Here is a 16,724-nt window from a genome sequence, read left to right as displayed (position 1 = left end):
CTGATTACTTTATTAATAATTCGTTTGATGACCAAAGCAGTGTCAAGAAATGCAGAAAAGTGTGTTTTTATGTTTTAAAGTGAAAAATTCAACATTATCAGGTGACTTTAATAAATAAGATTTGGAGATGCTGGACTGAATGTGCGGTATTTGCAATGATTTGAATAAAGTTTCCATGAAAAAAGGGTTTTTTGCTTTAGACAGTGAAAACAAAGCAAAGACTTCATGCTCCATTACATATTCTAACCGAGTTCTCTGAAACAAACCCGGATCATTTCTTTGCCTGTATTTACCGTGGTCATTCCAACCACACTTCGCAGTGAGAGCTGCTTATGATCGTGAAATTCTGTTGTCACTAATGTGTGGATGGATCAACAGAGACTGCGGGCAGCTTCTCCTGACTTCCAACAACCTGATCGTTCCACATGTGCAGCCAGCAGAGCTGAACGAGGGCTGGACTCCTCCCCTCTGCCCAGCCTGGGCTCCTACATATAAAAAGGATCCCTCCCTCAGTTTCTCTCAGAACAAAGTTTAGAAAGTGTGTGTCAGGGCTGATTTCAGAGAGCCCAGTCCCAAAAGGGAAGACGTTGGATAGACAGGGGAGGAGGAGTTTATTTATTCATTTAGATTTTTTTTATTTAGCTCTTAAACAACATCTGGTTTTTTATATTTGACTTCTTCTCGTATGGATTACTTGGAGCTAACTCGCCGGGATTAAAAGGATACTGTGTTTTTACTGAAAGCTATGGTGGCTTACGATGAACTGGGTAGCTTGGTGCCTATCAAACGGACTCTGCAAGTGATAGAGAACCAGAACCAAGCCAACAAAGAGTCAGAGGTGAGATGCCAAAAACAAACATAAATGGTTAATCAGTCTTTTTTGTAAATGTTTGAGTGGAACTCCTTCCAGTGAAGTCATATCTTTGTATCACATGTCGGATTGTGAGTGAGTCAGCACCTAACCCTGGTTTTATCATCTTTGAGGACACAGAGTTTCAGATGAGACTTTGACCCGTGTGACTGGACATTAAAAATGCTTGTTTTTCTGTGTGACTTGAAAAAGTGAATCAGCCTTTATGAAGTTGTAAACTTTGCGTATTCAGTCTATTCTTAAGCATGCACCCCAGCAGGCGGCTCAGCCTCAGTGGGATATAGAGCAATAGGAACAGCCTGCAAACTCAAAAGACCCCATACAGAGAAGCAGCGGGGGGGTCAGTAAGCCGTGCATCCACAAGTAACCCTTAGCCTTTTCTACCTTTTTTACAATAGAAGGTAAAGCATGTTATCTCTGCTGGAAATCTAGCTCGGCAACCTGAAAACATTCCTCCACCCATTTACAGGAACGCACAGGTGTTGAAAGTCTAGCCTTCCCTTAAAACTTGTTTCACTGACAGTAAACTGCTCTGCAAAGGGGAAGTTCAACAATTCATGAAGTGAATCTTTTCCTCACAGAATTACTCAAGCAGTTTAGTTTCACACGGGGTTGAAAGATGCCTGCAGGTTCTTGAACTGAGACGCTAGTTTGGCTTTCATCACAGGGGGACACATCTGCAGTTTTTAGCTCCTTAAACACAAAGAAAAACACGGGGTGAGACCTTTTGGAAAGCTGAGGAAAAAATAGGTCGTTGGTGGAAAGTTTTAAAAAAAAAAAACGGGTGCATTGAACCTTTTGTCTGACTGGAGTGTCATCCATCCACTGATAGGTAATCTGTGTGGCTTCCGGATCCAGTCCAGCTCCCTGAAACTCTAGAGTGAGACTGACAGGAATAGCAACTTCTCTGTCTGCCTATCTGCACATGTTTCACTTTACGGCTGATAAACAAAGAGCAGGACTGGTGACCCTTTGTTATTCTGGGGCCGCTCCCCAAAGCACAGGAAGGGCACGATGGCCTGTGTGCTTTTCCAATATTTACTTTAGGAACCCCTGCTAGCCTTTTTATCAGTGGTTCTTGATGTGTATTTTTGCTGATATCCACCTTTTTAATAAAAAAAATAAATAAAAAAAAAAGAATTGTAATCAGATGTGGACCACAGTCAAAGCAGTTGACACATGGCGTCTTTCTGCTGGCCCCCACCAATAGAGGGCTCGCTGAGTCCTTTAAGGGTGTCTGTGGAGATCCCGACCACAGCAGCCCGGGAGTCAACCGCAGCCGGATCTGTTCCACAGCTGTGTCTGTGCTGCCCGGAGTCTCAATGGCTGCACTGTTTCCCACATTCGCTGAGCCAGGGTGAAAAAAACCCTGCTTGGCCTGAGTCAGGAAAAAAAGCACAGCAGCTTGCAGCGGCGCTGTGCTCCATCACCGTCAGTAATAGAAGTCTAGAAGATAAAAATGCTAATTGTACCTGTGGTTTTTTCCCACAGCATTGTCTTTAGTTTCTTTTTACTGCACATCTTCAGCTCTTTGATTCTTGCAGCCTGTTGATGTTGGAGCAGAGCCAAGCAGCTTGTTTCTCTCAGCCTTAGGGCTGGGTGAGGAGGTGGAGGTGTGGAGGAAGGTAGGGGGGGGGGGGGGGGGGGGGGGGGGATCACCTGGGCCAGATGTAGCGCTGCTCTCACGCGAGGCTTGTTGAAGAGCCTGTCTCAACTCGCAGACATAAACTCAAGTGTGCACCCCCCCCTGCAACACACTGTGTAAACACTCCAGATAGAGAAGGTCCACTGCGTTTGCAACTGCTGCTCGTTCTCGTGACCCCCTCAGCGGTGGTCTGTTTTGCTGACACATTGCTACTCTGTCCCATACTGGGAAGAACTGGGCCAATCAGGAAGCATTTATCTGGCTCTGAGTGATGTGACGGATCCACTCTGGAGAGGAGATGTAGCTGTTGTCGGGCTCAGATAGTGGAGTGTGAGCGGGGAGGGGCATTGAACAGCTGAGAGCCATGGTCCCAGAGCATTCCTGGCATTCCTCCAGACCCCCTTCCCCACCAGATCAGCAGTCAGAGAGGGTCTTTGTGCTCAGTGGGCTGGCTCAGATCAAAACTCTTCACATGATGGAGCCAACAGCTGCTGGAGCTGCTTCCTCCACAGTATCTATGTCTTCTGGTCCGCCAGTCTGTCTGGCTGCAGCTCGACCTCGGCTCCAGCTACTTCTCTCTGGGAGTGGAGTACATTATAAAGATTTATGGCTCGACCTGATGCGTTTTGTCACTAGGGAGTGCCTGGACCCGTAGAGGTTGTACAGTTAGTTTCTCCGATTGATTCATTGTGACCCGTTTCTCTGAATGAAGCGATTTAAACCGGGCTTAAACTCCATTCTCTTTGTTCGCTTCCTTTTCAGGAACCCAGCAACAAGCGTGTCCGTCCTCTCGGCAGGGTGACGTCGCTAGCAAACCTCATCTCTCCGGTTAAGAATGGGGCCGTCCGGCGCTTTGGCCAAACCATCCAGGTAAGCACCCTGGACTTCTTACAAGACGACGAGTAGCTGGACTGAAGGATGTTTGGCAGAAAGTGTCTGACATGGTTTCTTCCTGCACGCAGGCCTCTTTCCGGGGTGATGCCAAGTCGCCGGGCGTGCCCCAGAAGCCTTGCAGCAAGGCAGCGGCCCCAACACCGCCTAAAAGGAGGAACAGCACCCTCTGGTCGGAGACGTTGGACATCCACCAAAAGGGAGCTTTCTCCACCAAAGAGATCAAGCGGCAAGAGGTGAGTTCCACAGCAGCTGCTGTTCAGAGATCCAGACTGTAAAGTCTACCAGACAGGCCTCACTAGTTCATTCAGTATTTGTGTCAGTGATTAAACAGCCATGCAGGGCTCATTCCCTTCCCTGTATAAATTCACATAAACCTGACAAGCCAGCAAACGCCACCCCCACTTGTCCTGCATATGCTGCAGGGCTCAGCCAACTGTCTAAATCATTCAGCTTTGAGAGGCACAAAGAGCGAGCCAAAGGCCTCAACGTTGACCTCAGTCATTTGGTTCCACTGTACTTTTAGAGGAAGCCAAACAGCTAATGCTTGCAATGTTAGCGACAAACATGATTTATGCCTTTTTCTTAAAAATAGAAAAAATAAAAAAGCATCTCAATAATCCCTCCCTCTCTCCTCAGGCCATATTTGAGCTGTCTCGTGGAGAACAGGACCTGATCGAGGACCTCCAGCTCGCACGCAAGGTTTGTACTTTTAAAAAGCACTACGGCAGAGGGGAGTACGTCTAAAAGCAAACAGATTAAATCAAAGTCTGGCAGGCCTTCCATGCAGCCTGGCCAATAGCTATAAAAAGACAGGAATTGTTCCTCTGTCTTCTTATGTACCCCTAAAGCGCTTCAACAAGCTAGTTGTAGCAAGACGCCACTCTCAGCCTATCTGGATGTTGTTTGACCATTTGGCTTTCGCTGTCTTTCCCAGGCGTACCATGACCCTATGCTGAAGCTCTCCATCATGTCTGAGGAGGAGCTCACCCACATCTTCGGCAACCTGGATACATACATCCCTCTGCACGAAGACCTGCTGGCCCAGCTCTCCAAAGCAACAGGACCAGATGGGACTGTGGGCCAGATAGGACAGATTGTTGTAAGCTGGGTAGGTATCCTTTGTTTTTTTTGTTTTTTTTTAGCAAAACAAGACTAGGATCCTTCTAAAAACTATTGTTTGAACAGAGAATACAACATATTAAAGTATCCTTTGTTCTCCTGCAGTTGCCCAAGTTAAATGCCTACAATGACTACTGCAGCAACCAGCTGGCGGCCAAGGCTTTGCTAGACCAAAAGAAGCAAGACCGGCGAGTGCAAGACTTCCTGCAGCGTTGCCTGGAGTCGCCCTTCAGCCGGAAGCTGGACCTGTGGAGTTTCCTGGACATCCCACGCTCTCGGCTGGTCAAGTACCCACTGCTGCTTAAAGAGATCCTGAGACACACTCCGCCAGAGCACCCCGACGCCGGCAGCTTGGAGGAAGCGGTAAGCAGCAGAACATAAAACAGCATCCATCTGTTGTCGCAGCATGTCGCTCATCCGCTAATTGTCATGCTTGTGTGTTCAGATCACCATCATTCAAGGAGTTCTGTCTGACATCAACATGAAGAAGGGAGAATCTGAGTGCCAGTACTACATCGAGAAGCTGGAGTATCTAGACGACAGGCAGAAGGACCCGCGATTCGAGCAGTGCAAGAGCCTGCTGTGCCACGGCGAGCTGCGAAACAAGAGCGGCACGGTGAGCAAGCGCTTCCTTTTCATTGTCGGGTTATAAACTGAGCTGGGATTTAACCAGATCAGCCAAACATCTTACTCTGAACTCCTGGTGGTGTAGAAGATATCATGGATCTGGTTGGAATGACGTTTTTTTTTTTTTTTTTTTTGTTTTTTATTGCTTGCAGAAGCTGCATGTGTTCCTGTTCACTGAGCTGCTGGTTCTGACCCGCCCAGTCACCAGAAATGAGCGCCAGTGTTTCCAAGTTTACCGCCAGCCAATCCCAGTGCAGGATATGGTGTTGGAGGACCTGCAGGACGGAGATGTAAGGATGGGCGGCTCCTTCAGAGGAGCCTTCAGCAACGCAGACAAAGGTGAGGCTCATAGCACTGTTTTTTTTTAGCTGGAGTGTCCCGTTTCCTATTATATTGCCATTCTCTAATCCCCAATTCTGTTTTTTTTCTTCTTCATCTGCAGCCAAGAACATTTTCCGCGTACGTTCCCAAGACCCGAGTCAGGCGCAGTCCCACACCCTGCAGGTCAACGATGTCTTCCACAAGCAGCAGTGGCTCAACTGCCTCCGCAGCGCCATTTCCGTCCACCAGCCTCTCAGTGAGCCCTCCACCCCAAGCCCAGTCACGAGCGACCCCTGCCACAAGCGCCGCCCCTCCACTGTCTCCGCCATCATCCACCTGGAGGAACCGGACGAGAACTGCCCACAGCCGGCCTCCCAGTCCGCTCCCAGCTCACCGTGCAACAGCACGACGCCGAGCCCCACCTCGGCATCCTCTTCGTCGTCGCTTTTCTCCAACACGTCACAAAAAACGAAAAAGGACAAGAAGTCTCTGTATTCTTTAGGAAAGAGAAAAGAGACGATGGTGTGAAGGGACGGCTGGAGGAGACAGACTCCTGAGTGGACTTTTACAAAAAAGAATTGTACATAAAACACGTGGGACTTGTATTTATGTGTGTCTGCGTGCGTGCTAATTATTTACAACAGTGTTCTGTATTACTGTCCTCTTCGGCAGCTATCCACCCAAACCCCTCGTAACGCGGGCGTCCCGCAGAGACATTGCAGGATGGTGAAGGTGCACGACCTCCACCGGATCCCTACAGGATGCACAGCGACGTCTCCCAGAATGAGGCGCTGCATCAAATCCAGTTTACTAGCCATTTGATATTTAAACTTTTCCAGACCTTTTTGGGGGCTAAAGAAAATTTTACATTTTTATATTCTAAATTGTATTGTTTTTTTTGTTTTTTTTAATTATTATTATAAAGCAGCACTGTTTAAGCTTTTAGAGCAAGTTTTTTTTTTTTTTTTTTTTTTTTTTTTTTTTTTTTTAAATTTTCTTTATGTTTAGGTGAACAGACTAATCCCCTTTCCGAGAGGGGGAGATGTACCACATCCAGCTATAAACAAATCAGAGGACGCGTCTTATTTCCATACATTCCTTAAATGACAGATAATGAACATGGACACTGTTGTATTTACTGCGAAGGCATTAATTTAAACTCTGAACAGATGAGAAGTCAAATTCTCACCGAAAACAAGGCAGTAGATGTTAAAGTCATATCAGAAGACATAAGTTTTGTTTTAAGACAAAATTTTGAACTGAGCCATGTTGGTTTTTTTTTTTTTTTTTAAACTCTTCAGAATGAAACTGATCCCTTTTCAGTGTAGCATCTTGCATGGAGCTTTAGTTGTGGACATTGCTTGCACCAGTAGAGGCAGCGTGATGTCTGCATCTGTCCACTGGGACAGGACGGTGGAAAAGGTGGTGAAGGTCTGGTTTTTACCGAGAAAAAGTCGTAGAGTGATGGAGAGGTGATGGGAAAGATGTGTTTTTGGAACGGAAAGCAGATCGCCGGGGTGAGATGCTCATTGGCTGGTCAGGCTGATGGGACATCTCGCTCCTCGGTTGAAGATGTTAAAATGTTGGAACTGATGGAAAAAAGTAAGTCGGAGAAAGGAGAAGATGAAGGTTTCTGTACGTGTATACAAAGATGGTGAGGTGGAAAAACGGAAGTGAGCAACTTGGTTGCATTGAATTTTATGTAATTACAACAATAAAAGATCTTTGTAAGATTTGCAACTGAACTCATGAAGTCATGTCTTTATTCTTTATTCTGATTTTCACATATTAACCTTTTAAAAAATGAGGTTACCCAGTTGGAAAAACAGATGATGTCACACTGAACTGAATCATGGCACGACTGTTTGTAGTAAAACCTCGCTCATTTTCTTCTGCTTGACCTCAGAAGAGAAAATGTTTTCCAAACAAAGCCCAAAACGTCTTTCAGTTTTTGCCATCATGATTTATTCTTTAATGTTCCTATTAATGATTCCAAAAAGCATCCAAATAGACCTAATAGTTCTTCACAACAAGTATGCAATCTTACAGCAGAGGCCTAAAAGTTCTGTAAGCTCAAATGTTTAGAGTACAGCATTTATGTTGGGTTTTAAGTTTATGTTTATATTATTTTCAGTTCATTTTATGATAATCTTTTATTAACCTTATATTGTTATATTCTTTATTAATCTGTCTGCAAATTTATGCTTCTTGCTACATTTCACTAAAAATTGTGTGCTGCCAGAGAATGAACTGAAAATAATATAAACAAACTTAAAACCCGACAATTTATTTCCGGGAAAAGTCATTTTGTCAAGTTAGATATGAGGACGTCAAAATCCATCATCAAAATCCATCCATGCTAACAGACAGAGAAACCAACACTGCTGAACATGACCTCCGCACAGGTCATAAATAAAGACTTAAAATACATAAACAATTTGTGTTTAGTGTATTATTTCATTGCTGTTACACTGCTTCTTGGTAATAAATCTTATACTGGGAAAGCCTGATTCCCCCTTTAAAAAGGAAGATTTGTGGGATGAGGAGCAGAGTTGAGTATGCGGGATGTGCTCACATGGCCAAATCTTCTCTGCCAATACTTAACTCATTCTGTTGTTGACTCGTGTGGGGTTGTTTATTAGACTGGATGAATGAGGTCTGAAAAAACAAGATATATTTGCAATTTAACCATTTTTTTAATCAACAAAGAAGGGACTCAGTAGCATGAAGAAAATCCATATAAACCCACAACAGCCTGGCAGCACGTCTCCATCGCCCAAGCGGATCCACAAGCGTTTATTATGGGTTGCAGACAGGTGTTTTCATTCTCTCCATTCTCAGATTATGAAGGTAGTCTTCATACTCAGAAATGTCGACCCAGACCATCACACCGCCTCCACCAAAGGCCGTTCTGCCATCAGTGCAGCAATCAGGAAAAAGAAAAAGATTTTCATGGGTATAACCCACATACTCATCTCTGCTGCTCATCACACAAATGCAGTTTCCTTACAAATGTGGCAAGCTGGGAGACAATACAATTACAATAAAACTTAAAAGGGTGCTTTGAAGCTTCAGGAGACACTGAGGAGAGATTGCTTCTGTCATTTCAGGGCAGAAAAAGAAACTTATCTCCTCTGTGTTGCTGCCTCAACCTTGGGACAACGAAACACAGACTGTTTCTCAACAGTCACTAATAAAACCTCAAAGTCAGTCCTAAAGCATTTGAGGAGATATGGCTGCTACACCGAACACATGAATGTACAGTGTTGGACGTTTGTTTGAGGGTCAGATACCATGTTTGCTTGAGAATATAATTAGTAGAAATTCTCTATATGAATAAACCACACACAAAACAATAGTTTTTCCAAAATCAAAATGCAATCAGAAAAGAATGTATATGACTGATACACAGGATGTCCTCCACTGTGTGAAGATTCTTCACTTTTGGTGTAAAAAAAACTATTTCTGGTATAAAAAGTACATTTTTTCACAAATTTCCCGGCTTGGTGTTTGCATGAGACGCTTGACTTGTTTACAGAAAGTCTTTGGAGGAAACTTTTCTCCATCAGATCTTTAGTTTCCTCTTTGGAGAAATAAATGGTTCTGTACATCTTCCTAAACAAAACAAAAGGATCTGATGAATTTGGGGGTCAGAGGACAGTTCTTATCATGCTGAAATGTGGGTTTTGTGATCAGAGATAATCAGTCTCATCCTGGCCATCGCTGCGAGACGCTGAGGTCTTTCTTGGAGTGAGAAGGTTTTCTTCTCTAATTTGTCTGCTTGGCAGAATCTCCATTCTGCTCACATTTTTATGAAGTTATGGCCTCACGTCTGCCTCTTGCAGAGCATTCTCCAAACATTCGCTCATGCTCTCCACGCAGTCGGCCATTTACTTTAATGGAAGTTGAACACATACCAACGCCTGAGTGAATTCTGGATGCTGTTAACTTTCCGGGCAGCGAGGAAGGTGAGCGTGTGATGAAGACTAACAGCAAGTGGAGCTGTGATAAAGTGCTAAAACACATGTGTTGCTTGGCATTTAATGCCACTTTTGACAGCTTATATCACATAGAAATGCTACATGCTCACCTTTGACTTTTTAACGAAATGCAAAAATACAAACAACAGTGCACAATCATCTTACAGGCCCAACTCATGGAGGCAGAATTCATTTTATTGAATCAATCTTTATTATCCTTAAAACAGCCAGTAACTGTGTCATGTTAGTTTTCCTACACATCACCATACGTTGGTCTGGTTTTCCACTCAATTAAATTCTACCTTATTAGAAAAGGGAAAAATAAGTATGTCCACATGGAAATAGAAAATAGAAAAAGCACATGTCAACCGTGTGTAGCCTACTTATTGGATAGCACCGTGTGCCACATAAAAAGCAAGGGACTGAATGTTAATAAATTAGATTTCTGAAACACAAATTTACAAATCCGTGAATTAAGATTTTTTTATGTGTCATTTCTTTGTTTTCTTTTTGTCAATCTATTAAAACTATAATATGTATTAAAATGGCCTTCCTTGTTGTTCATCCTCCATCTTTAGCTACTGAAGATAAAAGCATTAAACTAGACTTGCAGCTTTGAAGATGCTGCAATTTAATTATTCTGCAAATTTTCTGCATGTCCTTAAAAGGGTCCTGACCAGAGGGTCAATTACATGGATCAAATTTACACCAGTATAAGAACTTTATAAGTTAGTATTTTGTCATCTACATCTAGCATGTGCTGTTATCTAGAATAAGAATTATTTGCTCTGGGTGATCAAAATAAAGCAGATTCTATCCTTGTTTGTTTACTGCCAGTTTCAGACTGATGGTGAATCAGATTGTCCTGACCTGCCTGAAACACATCAAGCATGAAGTGGCTGCGGTTTCGTTGAAGCTCCTGTTGGACAGAACAGACTTGTATGGATGTTGGAGTTAGTAAAAACCAGAAACATGACTCTCTTCTCAATAACAAAATAAACAAGCTGGGCTGCAGCTGATTCAAATGCACCGGCTTCTTTCTTCAGCACACCAAAGGAGCATCTCTCAGCAGCTCATCTGAGCTACTGACGGAAGTTCGGTTCAGATTATTGACAGGAACAGACAGGTGATCCTCCTGTCAGTAATCTGTCACATCACATCCTTTCACACTCATCTCCCTCCACTAAAACAAACTCCCCTAAACACACCCTGGCAAGCTACAAACTGCCTTCATCTTTATGAGCTGTCCAACGGTTCCCAGTCAAGCTGAAGAGGCTCCCCATGAAGGATCAGATAAACTCAGAGGCAGAAACATCTTATCTGAGCGCTCTGACTCAGATAAACAGTATCACTTTGAACACAGAGTGGAAAATCTAATGCTGGACAAATTATTTGAGCTTCTGAGCATTGCTAGCAAACAGATGGTAAACACTGCCATGACTACGAGTTGCTGTTGTTGTCTATAATTGTTCACTTTTTGTCACATTCCATGTTTTCTGTGTTACACTTGCAAAGTTTTTTTCTCCACGTCCTCAGTTTATCACCTAGTTTTATTTATTACCACATCGGCCTCCTGTTATTCATGACCTCCTTCAGTATTTAGGCAAGGAGGAAGCAAGTTAGGTCCTAGAGAGCTGCAGTACTGCAGGTTTTTAATGTTTCAACACCTGATTCAAATGAGTCACTGAGCAGAACTTGATAAGCTGCTGAATCCACTTCGCTTGAACCAGGTGTGTTGGAGAAGGGCAACATCTGCAACCTGCAGCTCCCTCGCGTACCTCTTATTAGGTTGTGACTTTCATTCTTCACTACAGGCATTGACTAACTTCATATGCAAACATGTAAAAGTTGTGCTAACAAGATTAGCTCCAAAGCAGTCTTGGCATCATGCAAGCTGCACAATCTGAGAAGCTGGTTATCCTGTCCACACATGCACCAATCAGACAGCAGGATTATTGGAAAATAGAATTTAAAAAAAACAACCACATCTTTCTTGAAAGTTCATTTTTATTCCTTAAAAACTACATTTGCATGTGGAACGAAACTGCAAACATACCAAAAGATTTTGTGTTCGTGTGTAAATATGATGTCTTTTGTTTGTGCATCCTGGATTTGTGTTTTAAAATCCACTCCAGTGTTGTTATTATTTTATTACCATGTAATAAATTCACAGTCTTGTGCATTTATAGTTATTTTTAATATAATAATGCGAATGATAACCATAATGTGGAAAACCACTGACTCCTTTAGATATTGAATTAGTTAAAGGAATGGATTTGACAAACAAGACAGTCTTAATGGTCTTAATGCTAAAAGCTTGGAGATTCTCTGTTAGCTTCATATAAACTTACAGACAAGACAGCGGCATCCATCTTTCTGGAAAGTTTTGACATTTCTACAATATTAAATATCAGTCTAGTTTGTTTAAGTGCTGAAAGTTAGAAACATTTCAGTGTTGTTGCCTTGTCATAGATCTTTCGGTGCTTGGAGAAATGATTAAAGAGCTGATTTATCTGGGACGAAAGCCAGTCTAAACTTTTAGAGAATTGATGGCTTTGGCAGTGAGGGAAATTGTCGACTAACATCCAAATAGTTCTGTGACAAAAATAGTCTGTTAAAAGGAACAAGGGAGAGATTTGTTTGTGATTGAAGGCCAGAGAAGCAGACAACAGCATGTTCCGTGGAGCTTAACAAGGAAATGGAGTTTGATGAAGATCTGCTGCCACAGCGGGTGGACTACGTGGGTGAGGGAGTCAGTTACTTGTGTTTCATGCATGGTAAAAAGGCCACACAATCCCACACTGTGGAAATAATAAAACAACTGTTAGATCCAGATGCAGCCACACAACAACCTTTTGTGTTTTCTTAGAGGTCTGTATCATAAAAACACAGCAGAAGTCGACTGCAGATCAGTTTACCACAAAGTGAGGACAAACTGATGGGCCTGAGGGCTGACCTCGCTCGACTGCAGGTCACAAAGGTTCCCAACATCCCTCCATCAAAATTTGAATTCCATGTTTATGTCAAAATACACTCTGTTCAGCTTGTCCTGACAGACTGGAAGCTTGTTCAGTCATCACTCAAACGCTGCTGAAAGGAGCTGTCCGCTCAATGTGCTGCTGTCTCAACAAATATCACCTCGTGTCAGGGGTTTCCTTTTGCTTCAGGACAACACAGAGGAGGATGGGTAGGAAGAAGAAGCTTAACAACAATTAATGTCTCACAAGTTATATCTATTTTAAAAGGATGATAAAAAAAAAAAAAAAGTTCCGTTTGGAGGTTTTACATAAGTCTCAGTCACATCAGGTTCATGTGCTGACTTTGCATAACCAAAACACTTTCCATTTCATAAAAAGCGGCCGCATTGTGTGAGAGATGGTTGTGAATCATGTGTGCAGGGTCACGTTATCAGGGGAGTGATATTTATTTTTCATTTGTCAGAGAGATGTATTCATTTGGGCGGACTCTAAGGTCTTGAGCCCGTTCTTTTTGCACTTCATTGGGCGAGAAACAACATGCCGGTAAGCCAGGTGGAGTTCCCATTTAGTTAGCCACACACACTAACAGAGGAGGCTCAAAGTGTACGCTTTCATTTATCAAGCCGAATTAGCCGAGTGACGACAGGACTGTTGGTTCAAACATTGTCCTTCTCACTGCTGTTCCCTCGCCAGCTCAGAGCTACATCCTCCATGCTTCAATGCTGTCTCTGCATTTTTAGCATGGACCTGATGCGAAAGTCTCGAGAACAGGCTTTGTTTTCTGTGAATTGTTGCTAACAAATGATAACGTACAGTCAGGTTTTGTACTTGGCTCATACACACTTATCATATTAGTTTACAAATTATGAAACAGTTTTTGGCTTTTGAACATGGAAGAAAAATTGGATGTTAGGGGTCGTCAAGGTTGACCATTTTGTTTGCCATCCAATTTACTCTCACCTGCATATTGTTTACCTGCCAGACCCAATGCAGCTTGCATGGGATCCATTAAATACATGCTTTGCATCTTCCAAACATCCTGACAATGAAGGATTTTCCTTCTCCTCCATAGATCCAAAGTTCTGTTTAAATACTTTTACAATACAAATACAATTAGAACTGACCTTCCATCTAAAACCCTCATGATTGATACTAAAGTGAAAAAACAAATTACAAGACTTCAACAGGAAGCAGATTTATATGAAACACATGTACCATGCAAACACAGTTAATCCTGTTACAGGAATCATTTTATGCAATCTATGTAAACCATGTTACAGATTAAATTTAATGCCAATGTCTGGAATTAATTGGGAAAGCATGGCTGTTTTCCAGATTTCTTTCCAACTTTCCCCTGGAACGGGCATCCCCAATTCCTGACCACGCTCATTCTTAATTTTTCTTGTTGAAACTGGATCTATATCCAACAATGCATTTTCAAAAATGGCTTCTGCACAACACCTCCCTCAAACAGACATTTAAACGATCTGGTACAGACGCATCTTCACAAAAAGGAAAAAAAAAAAAAAAAGACTTAAATATAATAACTTCCCCGCGACCCTTGATTGGATTAAGCGGTTAGAATAATGAATGAATGAATGAATGAATAAAAGTTGCTGCATTGGTCTACCAAGAAAACTAATGTTCATCAAACACAGCTGTAAAAATGTTTGCATAAATGCATTTTTAAGCTGTTTTCATCCAGTCCTTTACAAACCATTCATGATTAAATACTAAATATACCGACATAATTCCTTCAGGAAAAAATGTAAACACACGGGTCATGTATAATTTAGCACCTTTACAAAGCTACATGAGACCATGGCTACGGTTACATGCTGTTTTTTCATTCAGAATTAATAAATCAGAATTAACGTGTTCTCCTACGAGTTTACATGAAAATAATTCTGAAAGAAAGTTTACATGAAAAACGTCCTTACTTAATTCCTCTCTAGAGTGGCGGGTTGGGAAGGGTTCTGATTGGACAGAGGGTGCATGTGACGTATGACGTATACCGGAAATAAACAAAGTTGGCTCCCTGCTTCTCGTCTTTTCAGTCGTAACTATAAAAACTACATAATAAGTACCAGTTTCGCTGCTATTTTTATTATACTTTTGAAGTACCAGCTCAACACGAGCATACTACAATTTTTACAGCAACTGAGAAGGAGAAGAAAGATAGACCATCGAACACGGGAGGCAAAACAATGCACGTCATCGGGACAGGACAAGGTAACGAGCATGTGCAGCGCGACCAGAATTAACTTAAGTTTCCATGACAGAGGAATTAAATAGTTTGGAATTAAAACGCGAATAAACAAGCCACTTACATCTGAATTAAGTTTAATTCCGAATAGAAATTAGCAATAGGAATTAAGTGTTTACATGGTTGTTTTTCATCAGTTCAAAAGCGGAATTAACTTTTATTCCGAATTAAACAGGAATTAAAACTCCCATGTAAACGCGCAGCATTTTAGACCAAAAAGGATCAGAGAAACACAACTTCACAACGGAGCTGATAAGATGATGTAAACGAGTCTCTGCTAACAGCCTCAGGACGTCAAGCTAACAAAATAACCTTTGTGTTCGCAGAATGGACCACTGTTTCAGATGAAAGTAAATATGGAACACATGTTTACAAGTGTGTGTGTGTGTGTGTGTGTGTGATGTTCAGTAAAATGGCATTTATCCTCCAAGATATTGCCTTTTGTGTCACAGGGAGAATCAAGCTTTTTTTTTTTCATTTCCTTTGAAGAGGCCCAAGGCTTTGGCTATATGAGTTAACTGGAGCTCTACTTGGAAGTCGGTAATGCCCAACTTTCCCTGGCTTTTTCATGTTGCGAGTCTGGAGGGGTGAGTAATCACTCTTTGTATGCAGACAGCGGCTGAGGTAAAGTGCAACGGACAGCAAAAATGCTTTGAAGTTACACTGCCTGCCAAGAGTGGTAGAATAACTTACAAACATGATGGTTATCAAACGACTTGACGGGCTTTCTTTATATTACTTTGAGAGAAAACACACAGTTATTTGGTAGGAATGCGTCTCCTTTTATTAAGCTTTCTCATCAGTCACGAAAGCTGTCATCCAGAAATCTGGTCCAAATACCATCATTTACTGATTGGCAAAATCCAGAAAATGCAGCTTGGCCAACTCCCTTACTGGCATCAGCGTCCTGATACAGTCTCAGGTGTGAGCGCTACTTGGTTGTACCTTTGTTTTAAAAATCTGTCACTGGATTGTTTACTTAAATCTTTTCCTTTTCAAGCTTCTGATCGTTCAAAGAGAGAATCGAAAACAAGGATGCCTGGGTCTGATGAAGCCTGAGGATGTCTGATTATTTTAGATTTTTATAGGTTCTTGTTATTTTACTGCCAGTTTCTCGCTGCTCCGCAAGCCATAAATGGGCCTGCGATTTTCCATGTCTGCATCAGTTCGTTTTCCATGAGAGACACTTTGGCAACCCCCAGCTCAGGACCTGGTACAGTGTGAGCTCTAGAAATGTGTTTTCATGATTCCTTTGGGAATAAAGCAGCAACATTCCCGGGTAAAAGCTATGGAAATTTAGCTTTTATAGACTAGTTTAAGCACAACAGAAGCCACACTGACATCTGACACTTAAGCAACCTAAACTAAACCCAGTCCAAGATCGGGAACAGCATATTTCCAACATGCAAACTCAGGATAAATGGAAAGTAGAGATACAGTTTAGAGCCAAAATGATTTACAACATGCAAACAAAAACTAAGGATTAAATTCTCACACAACTGTCCCTGGAGCTACTGTCTGCGCTTCCTTTGGAGTTTACTATAGTTTCTAATCATTTCAACAAGGTAGAAACATTCCTCTGAATTTGGTTCATATTGACCTGATAGCATCACACGGTTGCTGCACATCCATGATGAGAACCTCCCGTTCCACCGCATCCCAAAGCTGCTCGGCTGGACGGAGATCTGGTGACTGTGGAGGCTGTTGGAGCAGGGAACTCATTGTCATGTTCATGAAAGCAGTTGGGGGTGATTTGTTGTGACATGGTGCATCATCCTGCTGGAAGTATCCATCAGAAGATGCTACACTGTGGCTGTAAAGTACAGGTGTCAAAGTCCAATCCTGGAGGGCCGGTATCCTGCAGGTTTTAGTTGTCTTCCTGCTCCAACACGCCTGACCAAAATTCATAAACAGGTTGACAAGAAGCTGCTGGATCCATTTGATTTGTAATAGGTGTGTTGGTGCAGGGAAACAACAAAAACCTGCAGGGTACCGACCCTCCAGGACTGGACTTCTTGTTAAA

The 16,724-nt window shown here is 42.5% G+C and overlaps 1 protein-coding gene across 1 annotated transcript; it reads left to right on the top strand.

The window, feature by feature from the left end:
• The first annotated feature begins 539 nt into the window (after window positions 1-539).
• Window positions 540-7,222, top strand: net1 (neuroepithelial cell transforming 1). Its single transcript, XM_079263506.1, has 9 exons — window positions 540-838; window positions 3,279-3,386; window positions 3,479-3,643; window positions 4,047-4,109; window positions 4,345-4,518; window positions 4,635-4,892; window positions 4,975-5,145; window positions 5,309-5,495; window positions 5,599-7,222. The coding sequence occupies exons 1-9, from the start codon at window positions 746-748 to the stop codon at window positions 6,003-6,005; spliced, it is 1,626 nt and encodes a 541-aa protein (XP_079119632.1). The 5' UTR covers window positions 540-745; the 3' UTR covers window positions 6,006-7,222.
• The last annotated feature ends 9,502 nt before the right edge of the window (window positions 7,223-16,724 follow it).

Source organism: Telmatherina bonti, assembly GCF_933228915.1.
Source record: "Telmatherina bonti genome assembly, chromosome: 23".
Classification (NCBI taxonomy): domain Eukaryota; kingdom Metazoa; phylum Chordata; class Actinopteri; order Atheriniformes; family Telmatherinidae; genus Telmatherina; species Telmatherina bonti.
The sequence above is the reverse complement of the archived record's forward strand: the minus strand, read 5'-3'. Positions and strand labels throughout refer to the sequence as shown.